The sequence below is a fragment of the Lissotriton vulgaris genome, chromosome 2_1, assembly GCF_964263255.1.
Source record: "Lissotriton vulgaris chromosome 2_1, aLisVul1.2, whole genome shotgun sequence".
NCBI classification, from domain to species: domain Eukaryota; kingdom Metazoa; phylum Chordata; class Amphibia; order Caudata; family Salamandridae; genus Lissotriton; species Lissotriton vulgaris.
In genome coordinates, this window is record NC_141687.1 from 835,208,977 (window position 1) to 835,228,064 (window position 19,088).

General features: G+C 44.4%; 1 protein-coding gene across 1 annotated transcript in view; it reads left to right on the forward strand.

The window, feature by feature from the left end:
- NDUFA10 (NADH:ubiquinone oxidoreductase subunit A10) overlaps nt 1-19,088 on the forward strand; it is a 200,055-nt gene that overhangs the window by 73,768 nt on the left and 107,199 nt on the right. The window contains exon 6 of the mRNA XM_086956253.1: nt 12,172-12,251. Coding sequence (XP_086812379.1) covers nt 12,172-12,251 — 80 coding nt within the window. The remainder of the gene's footprint in view (nt 1-12,171; nt 12,252-19,088) is intronic.

Below are 19,088 nucleotides of genomic sequence, written 5' to 3' on the forward strand. Positions count from 1 at the left end.
ACTGCAGAGTGCTAGGGAGTGCAGAGTGACTGCAGAGTGCTAGGGAGTGCAGAGTGACTGCAGAGTGCTAGGGAGTGCAGAGTGACTGCAGAGTGCTAGGGAGTGCAGAGTGACTGCAGAGTGCTAGGGAGTGCAGAGTGACTAGGGAGTGCAGAGTGACTGCAGAGGCTAATGGCAATGTAAATGACAATGCCATTTATTTATCTGTTTTCAAACCAACACATAAATACAAATTTCGTCATTTACAATGCCAATAGCTCTAACTTTTCCAAAGTCGAAACCATTGCATTGTAAATGCTTGTTTTTATTGTTTTTATACGTTAAAGGAACAGAATAGTAGATCTTAGGCATACACCTCACTCTGTTCCTTTTCTTCTTACTTTCGTGGTACATGCAGCTTTGCATACACCGGTTCTTATACAGTCCCATCCTTGTACAGTTTGTACCTCTCTCTTTTTCCCTCTAGTTGCTAGTGCTGCCCATGGGCCTACCTCGCTTTGGTCTATTTGTGGAGATCGCCTAGCCAGGTTCTCACCTGGGGAGGCATGGGGATTTCCAGGTCATTGTTGTCCTTCATTTTCTCAGGAAATATGCTAGCTCTATAAACTTCTTGGTATATTTAGCTTTGTGGTGTGTGGCATTACCCCAGCGGTCAGGTAAGTGGGTCCACCATTAGCACTTTGCCCGTTATTTCCGCCATAAGTGCTGTCGTATTAGTCCAAAACCTCATTCTCCGGCAGCCCGTACCATATGGTAAAAGTCTGCTTCAGAGGTTGTGCATCGTGGGCATTTTGGATTTACTTTTGGGTGCATGGGGTGAAGCCGTTTGGGGGTGAGATTAGTCTTTCCATAATTAAATTGAGTGTTTTTGAGGCACGAGTTTCTAGATACCCCTGTAACTATTGTTAATGTGGTGTTTGATTGCTTGTCTGTCATCTCCTGCCCGATGGCATTTGTCCACTTCTCTTCAAGCTCCGGATAGTCAGCAGTTTGTGTCCCAAGCAATCCCCATTATATCAGTGTAACATTATAAGTCTACTCTAGGACATTATAAGTCCAGAATTGATTCACCCTCTCCTCCCCCGAAGGCTTATTGGATCTCTTTCACCTGGTACTTTTTCAGTAACTTATGGGCATACAAATCTTAATTTGTAAAAAAAAACAATTGCCAGGGCTCTAGTCAGCAGTCCACTTCCGCTTAAACTGCTCATTGCAGCTTGCAAGTACAGTAACAGCATAATTAATAAGTCACACTGCTACAAGTGTTACAACTCTGACAATTTCAGGACTCTACAGTTAAAAGAATGGTTTTGGCAGCAGTCATTCTTAATGTATATTGAATTAATAAACAATAGTAGTTGTGCTCACCTCAGAATTAAAAAAAATAGCACCACATTGTGGTAGACTTTCATAGGTGCCAGTGCTGACAATTAAGAGCCGGTGCTGAGCACCGAAAACCACTGGATCAAATTAAGCACTGTGATGGGCGGATATTTTACCGTAGTTTGGGTGCGGCCATCACAGGAGAGTCAGGGAATATGGCGTGATAGCCCCTTGGGGTACATGTATTTGTGTTATCAGTACTGGTTGTCGATCCTGGTGGGAAGGTTTCAAGTAATGATGTGATCATCTCCCATCATTCTGTTTCTCTCCTTACATGTGCCCTCTCCATATTAGTAGCCGGAGATATCCATTGCATATACCATTGGAATTGTGCAGCAGCATAATATAGTTCATAGTGTGGGGTACTCCATCCCCCCTTGTCCATTGGGTAACATAGTTTACAGAAGGCTACCCTTTTAATTTCCTTCCACCATAACTGATCAGACAGATAGCCGTTGAAGACTCTTAGGCAGCTGCTCTGGGAGCGCTGAAAACTGAAACTGTAATCTAGGCATGATTAACATCTTGGCAATTCCCACCCTGAAAATTGAAGAAAGCAGTAGGGTTTTCAAGAGGTTTAGTGATTATCTCGCCTCCTGTCAGTGCCGACCCAGATTTCCCTGTATGTCCTCATCTAAGTGATACACATTCACTTCTAGGTAGCGGAACACATCGGGATTCCATTTAGGGCCCACATGCAGCAGTTCTCTCTTTCGGTTGCTGATAGTCTTCTAAAATGGGGACAGACACGTTTTGGCCAATTCAACTTCTGGCCAGATTGGGCACCGTATTCGTCCAGCAATGCTATTATTATCCGAAAATCCTTCTGTATAGCGTGTAGATATAGCCGTGCATCATCTGTGTACAGTGACACAATTTTCCAGGTTTCGCTGCTCAGCAGCCAACCGTCCTATCTTCTTTGTCTGAAACGTCCCACTAGATGTTTCATGGCAAGTGCAAATATTATTGCGGAGACTGGGCAGCCCTGTCTAGCGCCTCTACTGAGTTCGAATATGTCAGAAATCTCATGGCTCGAATGGACCCTAGCCCTTGACCGGACTAAATAAGATATGTTCACTGCATCATTTCCTTGACCAGACCTATTCTTTCAAACAAGTTCATTATTTAAGGCCATCCCAGGGTATCGAAGGCTTTTCCAATGTCATTGCTACCTGCAGGCTACCTCCCTGGGTGCCTCCACCATTAGGGCAAAATAAGCGCCTTCTATTTAGAAACGTATTGCGCCCCGGTATAAAACCATTTTCGTCCGGGTGGACCAGGGTAGGTAAGCATGAACGTAGTTTGTTAGCAATAACTTTCCCTAGAACTTTATGGTCTGTAACTAGCATGCTAGGCAGTAAAGCTCCTGGGCTTTGTAGCCAAGGAGTTGGAAAAGGAACATAAGTGAACCTAGTTTGCTTCTGGGGTCTCTCGAGTCCCTCCTTTCCATTTCTGTTCCGAAACGAATAGCACATTTTGCCCTAAGCTTTGCATATAAGGCCACAGAACATTCACACCACAGGGAGAGGTCAATTAATCGAACAACCTGGTCTGAGCATTATAAGCCCTCACCGCGACATTAAGCCTGCGGGTGCACAGATGAAAAGTCTTTATACGCCCATGCAATTTGCCTTGCCCAATTGCATAACTGCTGCTTATTTGTATCTTGCACAAGCACTTTGAGTGATCACCTTACTTGTTATATCACAAAAATGACTGTCTTATTCATCTTTATGAAGTTTCGACCTGCGTGTGTTCTCCCTTAGGCCTCCAGTCTTGTTCTACTTCGCAGGTGTTTTAGTCTGAATATTAGTAGATACTAAAGGTGACCACCCTAGGATTTTATTAATTGGTTTTATATTCTAAATTGATAAGTCTTTCGGACTCTTTGATTGATAAGCATGTAATGAATTTTAAACAACAATTGTTTGATAAATATGTTGACTTTTTCCATGAACAGTAAACAATGTTCATTCATATTAATATACAAATAACACATAAAAAAATAAATATTAAAAGACAAAACATTCACATATGTGAATCCAAAATTGCTTCTGGATCTAATAAATTTGTGTTTAAATTTGTGTATAAAACTTGGTAGAGATAGCTGTCTACATGATCCCACTTCCAACACCTGGTTTGGGTATTACTACAATCAGTGCCTCTCTAGTGGTTGCTGGGAGAATTCCCATCTCTTAGGCGTCCTTGTAAATTGTAGTAGCTTCGGTGCCAATTTGACCCTGTATGTAGATAAGATTTCTTTGAAGAGGCCTTTTGGTCATTAGCATTCTGAATCTCCTCTATTGTGAGCAGCTTGTCTAACTCCTGCTGCTCTACTATGGTAATGCTTGGTATGGAGATCTCTCCTATGTATGTCTGAAAGGAGGAACTATGCATCCCTTTTAGTGTGGTGTACAGAGTTTTATAGAAGTTGAAAAAGACTTCATTAATACCTGCCTGTGTGTTTAGGGTGTGGTCGTTGGCGACATGCATGGCGGCCAGTGGTGTTCTGACTGCCTCTGTCATGCTAGCACTCATCGTGTTTTGTCACACTCTGCATGTGGTTTGACTGTGTATTCTTTATAGTCCAATCTACCCAATCTACCCAATCTGCCCATTAGCACGTTTTGTGTTTCTTCTTTGAGGTCCTGGCTGTCTTCTTTCCCTTGTTCCTTGGCCACCTCCCTCTCCCTGATGGTGTGTGTTAATGTGAATATTTGTGTTTGGATGGTGGTTGGCACCCCATAGTTGGTTTTGATACATATCCCATGAATAACTGCCTTAAAGGCATCCCACTCTACCCTTTTGTTGGATGCCAACCCCCTGGTTTTCCTCAATGTATTGATCTGTTTGTATCCGGATCATCTCATGGAATGTGGGGTCATATAACGCTTATGTTTGCAATCTTCACAGGATATTGGAGCTGGGTTCTCTCCCATTGTACCCCCATTTTGCGTGGGCTTTGGGAAGACCGTGTGCAGCCTAGTAGGTAGACTGGTCTGACCACCACCTAATCCTATTCCACCTCAATGAACAGATCCAGCCCCACCCCACAAGCACAGCCCCCAGCACATGGTCCAGGAGTCTTTCACAAATCAACCCAAAAGAACTAGAAGAAAAAATAGCCTCCTCCCTGCTGAGCCTCACAGAAGACCTCTCAACTACCGAACTCATCTCTCACTACAACTCCACCACTTCCGCCATCCTAGACCAACTGGCACCTCTAAAACAAAAAAGACCCAGGAACATTCCATCGAGAACCTGGTTCAACAAAGACCTCAACGAGGAAAGGAGACTCCTCAGAGCCACAGAACGACATTGGTGAAAAAACCCCTCCTGCAGCCGGCGCGAGGAACTCAGAGCAGTAAGAAGAAGGTACAAAAACCACATCAACAATGAAAAAACAAACTTCTTCTGCAATACGCTAGAAAAGGCAAAAAACAGACATAGAGAACTCTTTGAGATCATCAAAAAACAAACCTCCAAGCCATCCACCGTCCATGCTCAAACCTCCAAAACGCTATGTGACAACTTTGTCTCCTTGTTCAATGAAAAAATTGCCAAGATCGAACTATCCCTAGACATCAGCCCTACCCCGACCATCAACATCAACCTAACTACAACATTCACCACCGCTGGAGACACAACCTCTTCTGCCTGGTCCTCTTTCGACCTCGTCCAAGAAGCAGAGATCCTCAACCTAATCTGATCCTCCAAACCCTCCTCCCATAACCTTGATCCCATCCCCGCCCAAATGGCCAAAGACCTCAAACTCACCCTTGCCCTCTCTGGTGTAAAATCATCAACAGCTCCCTAAAATCTGGAATCATCCCGGACTGCCTTAAAGTTGGCCAGGTCACTCCCCTCCTGAAGAAACCAGGTCTGGATTCCAACGACCTTAACAATTTCAGACCAGTCTCAAATCTACCTTTCCTAGCCAAAATCTAGAAAAATGCGTACTACGCCAACTCAACAACCAGCTCGACAGCATCAACTTGCTTGATCAAAACCAATCAGGCTTCAGAAAAGGCTACAGCACCGAAACCGAAATCCTGAACATAGTGGATGACATCCGCAACTCCCTTGACTCGGATCAATGCTGCCTACTCATCCTTTTTGACCTGTCAGCGGCATTTGACACGGTTGACCACAAGCTCCTCATCAAGGCCCTCAAAGAACGAGTAGGCGCGGAGGACATGGTCCTGAAATGGTTCGACTCCTTCTTTCAGAACCGCTTTCAAAGAGTAATAATAAAATCCTTCACATCAGACCCTCTACCCGTGACCAGAGGGGTCCCCCAAGGATCCGTCCTTTCCCCTCAACTGTTCAACATATACATGGTTCTCCTCACCATCATACTGAAGAAAGCTATCATCCCTTTCCATCTATACGCGGACGACACGCAGATCTACATAGAAGCCACTTCCTATAACGACATTCTAAGACTCAACAACACTCTAAATGAAATCCAAGAATGGCTAGGGACGAATCACTTCAAATTAAACCAAGGGAAACCCGAGATCCTCCTCATCTCCAACAAAGATGACAACCCCAAATTGACTGAATGGGTGAAAGCCATTGACGCTCTCAAAGGAAATCTCACCTCGACCAACACAGTAAAATCACTGGGAATCACCCTGGATAACAAACTAACTATGTCAAACCACATCAAGAACTCCGCGAAAAGCGCCTTCCTCAATCTGAAGCTCCTCAATAAAATCAAACCACACATCCCACAAAAAGATCTCCAACAAGCCACCCAAGCATTGGTCCTATCCAGACTGGACTATGGGATCGCAACACTATCCGGCACAGCCATATCCCACCTAGCGCCACTGAAAACCACCCTCAATGCAGCAGCCAGAATGGTCTCAGGTGCAAGGAAATTTGACCACATATCCCCCGCACTCAAAGATCTTAAATGGCTTCCAGTGGAAATGCACGCAAACTTCAGAACGGCTTGTCTCACACACAAAGCCCTACACACAGGAAAACCGGAATATCTAGCCTCCAAGCTCAAGAAAGCGGGTCAATCCAGAAACCTCAGAAGTTCAAACTCACTACTACTCATCCCCTTGAAAACCCGGAAACAAAAAACCGCCAGCCGCTCCTTTGCCGGCAACGCACCAAAAATCTGGAACTGCATCCCAGTGGACATCAGAACCACTCCTTCCTTTCCCGAATTCAAGAGACAACTAAAAATCCTCTACCTCAACCGCGCATTCCCGTACTCTACCTCAATAGCGCATCCTGGAACTCGGACTACCTCAACAACTCTACCTCAAAACCGCCCCCCAGGTGGAAGACCACTGAGCTAATCGCTGACCTTGTATGTACCCTGTGTACAGTATGCTGCACTATTTTTCGCACCTGTTTCTACCTGACTGAATGTAAAGCGCTCCGATACCCTGGGGTCTGGCCAGCGCTATAGAAAACTCCAAAAAAAATAAAATAAAGAAATAAGTATATATGCGGAGCCATCTTCGTATTGCAGAGCAGCAAATCGATTTGGGCTTGCAAGTTATCCAAGCAACACACTTTGAATCTGTAAAGACCAAATCTTGCATCAAATCGATGCTTATTAATTGCAGATCAGCGGTAAGGCATGCAGCTGACATTGCACACCTCATACTCTCATATGACTTGGATATCTTGATCTTAACTGAAACCTGGCTCGAGGACACCTCTACACTAATCCTGGGACATTCTAGCCCCCCCCTGACTATGACATCATTTGAATGGATAGACTAATCAAAACTGGGGGTGGCATTGCCTGCATCCATAGATCCGCCCTTTCCGTGAAACATACTCAATCAGCACCACTGTCCTCTTAGGAATACCTAGATCTTGAAATCTTAAACAATGACAACACAATTGGCATACTCCACATGATATATCACCCTCCTGGAGACAATTCTCTGTCCATATTCATACAAATAATGGAAACTATATCAGTCAACGCAGTCAATCCCATACCCCTATCTCCCTTGGTGATTTCAACTTACATTGGAACAATGAAAATGATCCATTAGTACATACCTTCAAGACCTTCCTAACTGACCTGAACTTCACCCAATCCTGCAACAAGCCTACTCACTACAAAGGTGCCCCACTAGATCTCATCATTGCCAAGGATAATATCATATAATTGGATGACCTATTACCTTGCGATTGTTCAGATCACTTCTTAATCTCCTTCAGCATCTTAGAAAAGGTGTTGATTAGACATGGTCAACCTCGGAAAAATAAACAGTGGGCACGTGAGTTGAGAAACATAAAGGATCTTGCCACCATGAGCAATATTCTTCTGCCGCCACCCCCTAACATGACAAATATTGAGGAACTCCCCGAGCACTACACCCACTCCATGACTGATATTTTTGATGCCCTTTCCACCCTGCAACTGAAAGAATCCCTAGCAAACATTCTAAACCCTGGTTCAAGGCTTGCTCAATGTGGAACAATGTAAACTCATACTTGATGAAAGAACATGGAGAAACTCTTCCTCCTTAGACAACCTCAAACAAGTAAGAAATACTAAGAAAGCTTATAACAAACTGATCACTTTAGATCACAGCTGGATAAGGCAAAAAAAAAACCAAACAAACTCTTCAAAATCATCCATCAACAAACCAAACACTCTAACGAACTCGAAACTCTCAAGGACTCAATCCCAAGTTGCAAGGAATTTTCAGTCCATTTCATTGGGAAAACATTCGATCTGCAACTCTCCCTACAAGACCTACAAAATCAAACTCTCTCCTCCGATGCCTCAGGTACACCTAGTTTGAGCTCTCCACTGACAGAATTTTTGCATACACTCAAAACAAATTGTTTCTTGGAATACCTTCAGAGTAACGGATGATGCTGAGCTACTTAACATCATGACCACATTAAAACCCTCAAATCACTTCTTTGATCCTATGCCCTCCAAACTCTTTAATGAACCTATTGCATCCATTTTCCCTCTTTGGTTGAAGACTTGAATCTCTCACACAAGGAGTGATCGACAACTGCCTCAAGATCGGGCAAGTCATCCCCTTCCCAAAGAAACCTATGGCAGACTTATCTGACCCTAGCAACTTCCGACCAATCTCCAATTTAATGACTATGTCCAAACTTCTTGAGAGGTATGTCCATACACAACCGCGCAACCACATTGAGCATTTACAACTACTCGAACAACAACAATCAGGCTTCAGATCTGGTCACAGTACCGAAACTGCAGTAACACACATAGTAGATGTTGCCTTAAGAATACTTGACCAAAACGAACCCTGCCCAATTATTCTGCTGGATCTTTCCTCGGCGTTTGACATTGTCAAACCAGAAAAACGAATCAACCTAGTTTGTTTCTTCTACTGCAGAAGTTTAGCTATCTATTTTGTCCTAATGTACCAGCCCACCATCTGGCTTCGCTGTACAGCGCTCTGATACCTAGCCGGGTCTTGTTCGCACTCTTAAAACTCTTCAAATAAATAAGTGATGTACATATGTGTAATGTGAATATTCTGCAATTTGAGAGTTATGTACCCTTCTCTTAAAGTCTTAACGTCATGTCAGATGTGACTACTAGAGAAATGACCATCAGATAAGCTTGCAACCTATATGGGTTAGTCCCTTAATAGGGTTATCAATCTTCAGATGTGCCCAGAGCTCTGTATGCTCTCCTTTGAGTTCAGGGGTAACCCCCCCCCCCCCCACCCTCCAATTGCACACTGATGAACTTATTGTCTTCCAGGGTGGCTCAGTTTTTTTTGCTTCTTACTGTGATTTGAACCTTCCATGCTGCAAAATGCCACTGGATTTAGCTGGCTTCATTAGGGATAAGAACCCTTTCCAATTATCATTGGATGCTGATGTTGTATAGCATTTTAGGAACCTAGTGTAATTTTCCCGATTCATGCCCTTATATAGGTATAAATCACCTTGTCCTTGTATAGGCATAGAAATCATAACCATATTTAGACATAGCGGATACAGTCCAAATACGGCATGGTTACTTCCACTAGTTCTGAAAATCAACGATTTCTTGGATAACTCTGCTTCAGCAGTTAGTGACTTCCCCTTGCTGGAATATTTATTTGTCCAAGAACTCATGGAGTTTTCAAAGAACTGAGACTCTATGTATGTATGTATGTATTTAATGCTTGTTAAGCGCGGCTGTCACCCAGAAGGGTATCCTGGCGCTGAGACCGTATCCAACTGTACGTCAAACTCGGCACCTTCAAGGTATAAATAGGCCCACACTTGCCAAAGCAAACACACGGTGGTTTGGAGCAGTTCGACTATCTAATTGGCCGACGCAGCTCGCTACAGCAAGTACCGAAGGAAGCCGACCCTCCAGCAGACACACTGAGAGAGACACTGTCTTTTCTCCTGCCGAGAAATCCAGCTCCAGTGTTTCCAAGCTCCCCTTGCGGGGTGTTGGGAAATCTAGTCCTGAGACAGGGAGATACCAGACCTCCTTCATTCTAAACCATGGTACGGAGCTGATTAGACCCTAAGAGAAATCTTGGATAGATTCTTGGCAAAAAAATACTAAACTTATGCTTTATCTCACTTACTTCTTCCCTAGTACTAGACTTAGGTTAGGTACATCGGGGTAGGCGTATTTTAGCAGCACCAGTTGAGTACTTTTTTAGTCTTTATTTATTTATTTATGTATGTATGTTTATGGCTTAGAAACCATACCATGCTTTTACAGTATTATTTCATAATACTCTTCTTGCTGTACGCATTATACTTTACACAGTAGATAAAGGTCAATAGCTTGCACAGTGGAAAAAAATCAACGAGTTATAGATATGTATGTCACTAGACAGTAACCACTATCACATATTGAGACCACAACCATATCTCCAAAAATACATATAGATCTTATTTTTCAAAACAATGTTATCAAATCAATATTTTAGTTTTTGCTCATTATATAAAAACCTATTTCATTATATTCCATTTAATCAAATGTGCAGAGAACATAATAATCTGTTGAGTGAGTACATTAGACGCATAGATGATGGGGGGGGGGCAATGCGGTAGATGTGAACTACGCACGATTCGGCATTGCTGCCTTCATCAGGTAACCGTCCATTGCGCTACAACTAAACAAAAACATATATAATAAAACGTTACTAAGTGGTTACTTGAACTTTTATATCTTACAGGAAACAACTAATTTCTTGTTTCTTCATCACTAAATTATAAATACATAACATAGAGTGCCAGTACCATTCATAAATAATAATGTAGTGCGCAGATTTATGACATAAATTACCCGAACAAATCTATATCTCATTATTTCTAGACAGAAAATCCCTATTTGTAAACTGAAAGATTCGACCAGCTAGGCAGATGTAATCTAATATGACATAACATCACACTTTCTTATTCAATCGATCACTATCCAATTATGCGGACAATTAATACCGATGGAGCATTGTGACCATTTACAACATTAAATCACAGTTTATCCTATTCAGGAACGATCGAGCGTTTTCTAATTGTATTAGCATATTACACATGTATACATTAGTGCAATTGTCAGATACTGGTTACAGAGGTTGATTATACCTTGATATGGCCTGTCATGACTAAAAAGGGCATATCATGCATAAAGACCGGATAAAACATCTCGCTCCTAGTGTACCTAAGGAACCCATTTATATTTGCATTATTACTTACTTCTGCTGTTCATGGTGCTTATGCGTGGTATACGATACTGTCGCCTTCATACATCGACACGCTTTCTGGGATAAAAGAAAATGAATCACATGAATGCCGTCCACTCTATCCTCACATGATATGTACCATAGCGTAAGCATAATTCTAAGGTAGATTCTGTTTATGCTAGGAATTAATGCAGTACGAGCAACTCAGCTAAAAATGCTCTACATCTCTAGTATGGCCGACGAGATTGTATGAAAATGAGAGAGCATGATAGCTAGCCATGATTCATTTAAAGTTAAGCCTTCGAATGTTTCTTGCGGTGAAGCATAATTACTGTCATCACATGTGTTTATATGTCTGTGATGGCAACAGATGGACCAAAAGGTTACCCAAGTGTCTAAAGTATATATATATTTGTTGTTAACTTATCGCTTATTTTGTCTATCACATAGAGACCACCTACTTATTAGGAGCTGGAGATATCCAAATTCGAATAATCGCCGCCTAAGTGCACAGATTGTCGAGATTTCTCATAACGCGATCAATCCTTTGTGAGTCAGACATGTATGTCCTATATGAACGGCAAACAAAAGGGGGAACCTTCTATTAGTTTATATTTATATATCACTTTACAGCCAATATTATGATTGTAGCAGTGCATTTCTTCTGCATGAGAAAGAAGACTGTTCAATAAATACTTTTATTGAAAAACGCCCGTCTTCTATTTCTCTGCACCTCTGGTGAAACGAAGCATACACGAATGACTGAGTAAAATATCTATCCATTGTTTCCACGACTCTGAAGATACGTTTTATCTTGGGGAAACAAAGTTGTCATGTTTATGCGGTTGTCAGAAACTAATCCCTTCTTGTTAATTCGAGAAAGTTTCTAGTGACCTCTGAGCTAGCTGGCACTCACAATTAAGTTTAATATATCCGATAGAAACCTAGTAGACATAAGTCCTACGTCACATCTATAGGGTATATTATTCCAATGCGCAGTGGCTATTGGGAATATAGGAACTACACTACATCGGGGAACCTAATGAGAGCAGAGGTGTCCATGAGTCCACATCTTAATAATATTGTTATTTATATACATTTTTTTTCTTTTTTTCAGCCTTTGGAGAAGAAGGTCTCTGTTGACTTCCTAAAGAGCATTGAAGAGATCTACAAGAATTCTTTCCTGCCCCAGATCAGGTAAGCAGATTTTACCCTTTCTGCCTTGGCGAACAGAGTCCACAGACTTGGTTGCGCAGATTTTCTGTCCATGCCCCTTCACATAACTCAAAATCTTTTAGGTTGAATAAGCGGAGTCCATGGCTTTTTGTCCAAAGTTAGTGCACAGAACCCAGTTAGTGCCCTGGCCTAGAGAACACATTTAATTTCTACCTGCCATAAAGGCATGTGACAATAAACATGTCTATACCCATCTACCCCACGTTGGTTGAGGTTACTCTCACTTCTGATGGTCAATATAGTATTCCACCTCTACAAGTTTGTGTCGAGTGCGAAGGTGTAAGTATGGGGGACAGGGCTAAAGTCCTAGAAAGTGATAGCAGGATTGTTTGTACTGTCAGTGACCTTCTTGGATCTTGGAATAAGGTTCTTGTACATATTATTGGAGCCTAAAACCAACTTGCAATGTTTGACACATTCTTCCTGTCAATGCTAAGTCTTCATTCCCCAGCATCATGCCTTTCTCTGAAGCCTTTCTACGTATAAAGAGAGTATTGGACAGAATCTTCACCATCATAGTGAGTTCTGTGTGGTAGTAATTTTGCATTTATATAGCAGTTCATATACCATTATTTGAGGCCGAAGTGCCTTATTGGTCTGACAGCATGCTGCACAGGCTGTGTCTCTGTGGGAAGCATTCTGGTGTGGTGCCGAGTTGACCAGAGTGGTTCCTTTATAGTGGCTTTGGCTGCTGCGCTGATGTTTGTGATGGGAAAGGATGAATGAGGTACAAGACACATTCAGAATATATTTGCTGGTTGCTTTAAGTTATGCAGCAGTTGGGTGGGGGTGTAGCCTACCAATGTGGCCGACAGGACGTGAGCTTCTGGCCAGCCAGCTTAAAGATGCTGTTCATCCTGACTATATACACACCTCAGTAACTCCTTGAACGGCCATGCACCAGCAATAACCGTAGATACACACAATGGCTGCTGCAGATGGAGTGCCTCATGCCTGAATAAGACCTGCAGCGGTTGTTGCGCTTGGGGCCTAGTCGAGGCCTAGGCAGTGCCTCCTGGCAGCCCACTCCGTACCATCACCAGTGGCTGCTCAGGACTGGCGAAGAAGAGTGGCACCTGAGCCCATCAACCCTGAGCACCCGACGACAGTGCCTGCCGAGAAAGCTCCGGTGGAGACAGCAAACCGAGTCTTTGAAGGATCGGCAAGCCACATGATGTCCCCTGTGCGGTCTGAGGGAAAACGCGTCTCACCCCGCTGCGCTCTAAAAGCCAGCCGGCAGCTAAGCCCATTCACCTTCGGCAGCCAACCACGTAACATCGCCCGTGGCTGCTTGGGACTTGTGCTGCAGTAGCTGTTGTACAGCAGGGACGGCTCCCGGCAGATGTGTGTCCAGGCCTGAGTGGCACTTCAGGTTGGCAGCACAGCCAACCCGCTGCTCATGCTCGGGAAGTATTTGGGGAATTCCGCATCCGGGATGTATGGGAACAAGTGAAGCGCGAGGCACCAGCCCGACGGAGAAGCCCTTCGCCAAAGGGGCAGATAATTCCCTCTCCTGAGATTGACCTTGGCAGTCTAACTTTCTCCTCTGTAGAGTGGAACAGCACAATGAGGCAGCTGTGGCATCAACACCAGCACTCTGTGTTCGGAGGCCTGGCAGTCAGGGCGAACCAAGACATTGACGGCCTGGGAGGGTGAACCATCGTCCCCTGGCGTGCACGATGGGTAAGGACAGACCAGCGCGCTTTCCCACAGGGAATATCTTCACTCGGTATACCACCTCGCGCCAGCCCACCCAGAGAGTAGTGCGACTGGGGGAGCGGATAGTGCAGGGGACCTGCCAGGAGACGCTGAGCCTCCCAGGGCTGAACTGTTGGTAGCTATCCAGGGCTCCTGGACCGCTCTCAAAAACAAATTAAAGACCGTTTCTATTGATGTTAATCTCCTACGAGCAAACCTGAGAAAGGTCGCCGACATAGTGCCGACTGCTGAAGGTAACATCGCTGAGCTGCAAGGTGAATAACCCTCGCACTGCGCCCATACCGTGGGAAATATCTTCCCAAAACCCATCACCATGTTATCCCAATAAACTTAGCCAACAGGGTCGTAGTTGTTGTGGTCGTTGTTGGCTGCAGTTGTATTGGGGTTATACACAGACTGGTTATCCAATCACCGTTAGCATGAACCCTGGTCCCTTTGTGTCATTTGCGAACTGCCATATTTGGGTCATAAATCATATCTGGGTCATAAATCATACATGTCATCATCATACTGTGCAGATCACATTGTGGGTCATAAATCATACATGTCATCCTCATATTGCGCAGATCATATCGTGGTACATTCAGTTCGTAAATGGCACGCCTACAAAACCAGTTCTTTTGTTAGTCCTTGGTAGTCCTCTTTGTCGTGTTACCTCTGGGACCACCATTTGGTTGGTCACCCACGCCCTTTGCGTGTAGGGAGGGGTAGCTACTCCAAGGAGTTAGGCCCCCCCCCAACTCACACCTTTTTGTGCCCTGCCGTCCGGCCGGGTCTTGGCCGCGAGCGCCGTCTCCGTTTGCTACTCCCCTCCTTGGCCCGGCAACCTCCCCCTGCTGTGCGGCATCCCAAAATGAGTGGCCTACTTCCTACTCACCGCCCTGTCGGTGTGTCTCCTTAGCCAACTATTGTACCAATTTCCGCCAACGCTTGTGTTGCTGTCCAGCACTGCGACATCTGCTGGTTCCTAGGTGTGGGTCCAAAAAATGCAGGTGCGCCGCTTCTCCCGCTCCAAACAAGTTAGGAGCTATCTGGGGGAGCGGTTGCTTATATCCCCCCCCCCCCCTCGCTCTTCCCGCCAACCAGGAGCTGCACCCCCATTGGGTGGTATGTACCAAGCAGGACCCCCCTCCATTGGCAGGGGGTTCCTTGGAGCCACCGTGGTGCTCCCCCGGAGAGTGGTGAGCCTCGCTTGCTGCTTCTGGGCGCATTTGGGCACCCAGAACTGGTTCTCCCACTGGGGCTCGGCGTGGGTTATGGCGCCGGCCCCTGAGCATCCCCCCCACCTGCAAGTAGCGGCCCTCAAGCATCAGAAAGCCCAGATGACCACGGTTGCAGGGGAGCTGGAAATTCACGCTGAAGCCGCAGGGGGTCACTTCCGGTGTAGCAAAATCCGTGTCTTGGGGTTAGTTCCCTGAAAGAGCGGAAGGGGTTTCTACACAAAAGTTCGTAGAGGACTGAGCTCAAACCTCTGGGCCTGTCAGCATGTTTCGTAGTGTCTTAGATAAACTTTATTTCGGCAGTGAGACACAGCCATAAAAGCATATTACAAAGATAAAATACATTGTTAAAAAACACATCTCATGATCACCTTAAACAAATCTCATAATAACAAATATAGTAAATATAATCAATAAAAACACAGTCGAAGCCCCCCTCAAACAAGTTAATTAAAAATAAACTACTATGGAACAATGTGCTCCACCACTATCGAACAAACCGATCAAGCTGGCAGGATCAAGCTATTAAAACAACATCTGTTTTCTCCTGGCATTAGCAGCACCCTTTAAGAAGGAACAAATAGAGGCACAAAGTGTTGGAGAATTTAACCCTTACAAGCAGAGCCTCCACACATCTTCTGAGACCACAAGCTTGAATTAGAGGTATTCAAAATCTCTTAGGGCAGGATGTAGGAACCCTAATTCCGGTCGGTAACAGCCTAAATTACCGAATTTCGGCCGTTACCGACCAGTATTAGGCATTTGGGATGTAGGTGGCTACATTTCAGATTCGGTAAATTAACGAATCGGTATTTATGAATTCGGTAAATTACCGAGTTCTTGAATACCGATTCGGTAAATTATCAAATCTGAAATGTAGGGAGCACTCAAGTGAGTGCTTTTCACCTGTAAGCATTTGTTATTTACCACCAACTACAATTTGGTGGTAAATAACGAAAACAGTTAAAAAAAGCAATTTTTTTCTTTTTATTCAGTGCCATGTGGCAGGCATACATGCCCGTACGGCATTTATGTGTGTCACATGTGCACCCATGCACTAATCAGGGGTGCAACAGGGTATCAATGTGACACCCTGCCACCCTTGAAAGGGTTCCCCCTATTACCGATTCGGTATTTACCGATTCGGTAATTCCCAATTATTCCTATGGGCCTCCAGGCCCATAGTACTGAATGGGAATTACAGAATCGGTATTTACCAAATCGGTAAATACCGATTCTTAATTACCGAATCTTACCGATTTGGTAATTTTTACCGAAAAATTATCTACATCCCATTTACCTATTCTTAAATACTGAATCAGTAAAATTCGGTATTTAAGAATAGGTAAATTGAGATTACCTACATCTAGCCCTCAGAGAGTACCTGATCAAATTTACAAAAGAAGGTAAAATAAAGCAAACCCTACGGCCAAGACTCGTCATTTTAATAGGGTCAAACTGGCCCAAAGGAAAACTCAGATGTCAACTTATAATTCCAAGTCCAAGTTTAGTTCTAAGAACTCTGTCTGCTGCATTCCCCAGCAAGACCAAATCTTACAGATGCTAAAAGATCAAAATTGAACAAGCCCTGGATCCACCCCATATCCTCCAGCAAGATCCACAATTTAAATCTTACCACACTGTCGAAGGCGCTCTACTAGTCTATAAAGCTAGGCAAAGGGAGCCCTGCTTTGCGATGGTATATTTGCTAATAAGCAAATGCAAATGTAGGCATTGCTCCTCAGTGGCCAGCCCCTCCCGGAACTCATATTGCACCTCCGACAGTATCCCTGACCCAAGACCACAAACGCTCCGACACCACCCTCTCTGCAATTTTAACAGCAGACCCCAACAGGGAGATTGGGCGATAACAACTACGAAACTGCAAATCACCCTTGTTTAAAAATAGGCACAACAGTGGCAGAATGCCACAAGTCGGGTAGGCCAGTAATACTAAAGGCATTGAAGCAATAGCTTTATAAATAAATGTCCATAGGGACCACATCTGTCCCTGGAGCATGTTTAGACTGGGACATCATAATGCCATCCCAGATGTCTTCCAATGAAAAGTTAATATTGTTTGGCGAATTCACCGCTCCCTGCGGGCTCATTTGAAGCCATTCAGAGCGATATAAGGCACCAAAATGAGCTACCCAAGCCTCTGGGATGATGGTGTAATAACAGCATCAATACTTTAACCCAGGGAGCCAATATCCTTAATCATCCCCCAGAAAGTTGTGGCATCCTTCATCCTGCATGACTTAACCAGTCTCCCCCAATACTCCATTTTGATCTCTTTTTTTCTCCTAATCCGGGACCGTTTATACTCCGCCCTAAACTCTTCAATCTTCTGACTATCTCTAGGAGTCTCCTTCAAAACCTAAGTAGATTGAGGGAGGCCTTCCTACAGGTAAAATCACACCACCTGACCCCAAGGATATCTGGTTTTGCTGGCTTCATGAGTACATTTCTAATGGCCAGCCCTACACAGGCAAAGCCATTATCCTCATCCTGCAAATCTATCATGGGGTTTAAGCAATCCAAAAGATGTTTAACACACAAGTAGTTCATAACAACACCTACGTCTGTATTTCTCCAACCCAGTCGAAGCCCCTGAGACTTAACTGTTAACCCCTTTGCCGCTGGGCTAATTCCCCAGCGGCGCTGGGGGAGAGTGGGCGCGCGCAGCGCCACAGTGCTTGTGACTAGCTCGGCTCGTCACGCTGCACGGTGGCGCTGTGCTCATGACTAGCGGAGTTCGTCATGACCACGCCCGTTTTTCAGAACGCTGAGCACAGCGGGGGTATTAGCCCCGCGTGTGAGCGCGGTGCATGTCATGACGAGCTCAGCTCATCATGAGCACAGCGCAACCGTGCCTCATGACGAGCTGAGCTCGTCATGAGCACGGAAGGTGCTAAAGCTGAGGCAGGGCTATCCCTGGCCACAGTTGCTCCATTGAGTATGTTAAAAACCACCCACAAAGGATTATGGTCCCTCAATACCGGTCCAGTGGTACCACTCGCCCAAACCCTCGCCATTAGGGCCCGGATACAAAGAACAAATCAATAAAGGATTCATAGTCCTGCACCTTTTACAAAGGTAGTGTTCAACAGGTAGGCAGGATCAACCTTTGCACAAGCATTAAGGAGAGCAAAATAATTAAACCACATTTAAAAGAACCTTAGTTTTCAAATCCCCTGCTAGGGTTCCCCCCTTGGATATACTTTTCCTAAAATGAAATACTCATTAGGCTGAGGCAGATCCACAAATTTGACATTAAAATCCGCTCCCAACCACAATATGGAAACCGGAGTCAAATATGCAAATTCAAAATCAAAGACTTGCCCAATCAAAACTCAGATCCTGCTCCATGGGATGCCTGCCCATACCATGGTCTCCATCGGTAGAAACACAAGCAGGCATATAAAAACCATTGCACAACAGCCAAGGTTCTTAGTGTCCCAAACCGGTTCCGATCTCTAATATTTAAAGAATGCGGATGAGGTTGTTTAAACCTTGGGCGTTCACCAAGCTGACTGGTTTAAGAGATGAGTTAACCATGGACCTGTAGAAGTATCCAAGGGGTAAGAGCTTAATTTTACTAAATTCATGCCAACCTTGTGAAAAGGCGTCCAACAGATTCCCAGGGACTCTTGTGTTGCGAAACATAATGATGAAACAAACTCCAGAAAATTCCTTATGCAACTTCCCTACCCAGCCCACCCTTCTGGCAATTAAAACATCATTAAAAAGTACATCTCTGCACCCAATATTGTCATGCAGCCAGTGTGTCGATTTATTAATTAAGTCCACTGATGACCTTTCAACCCCTAAACGAAGGGTTGGCACATCAGCTAGC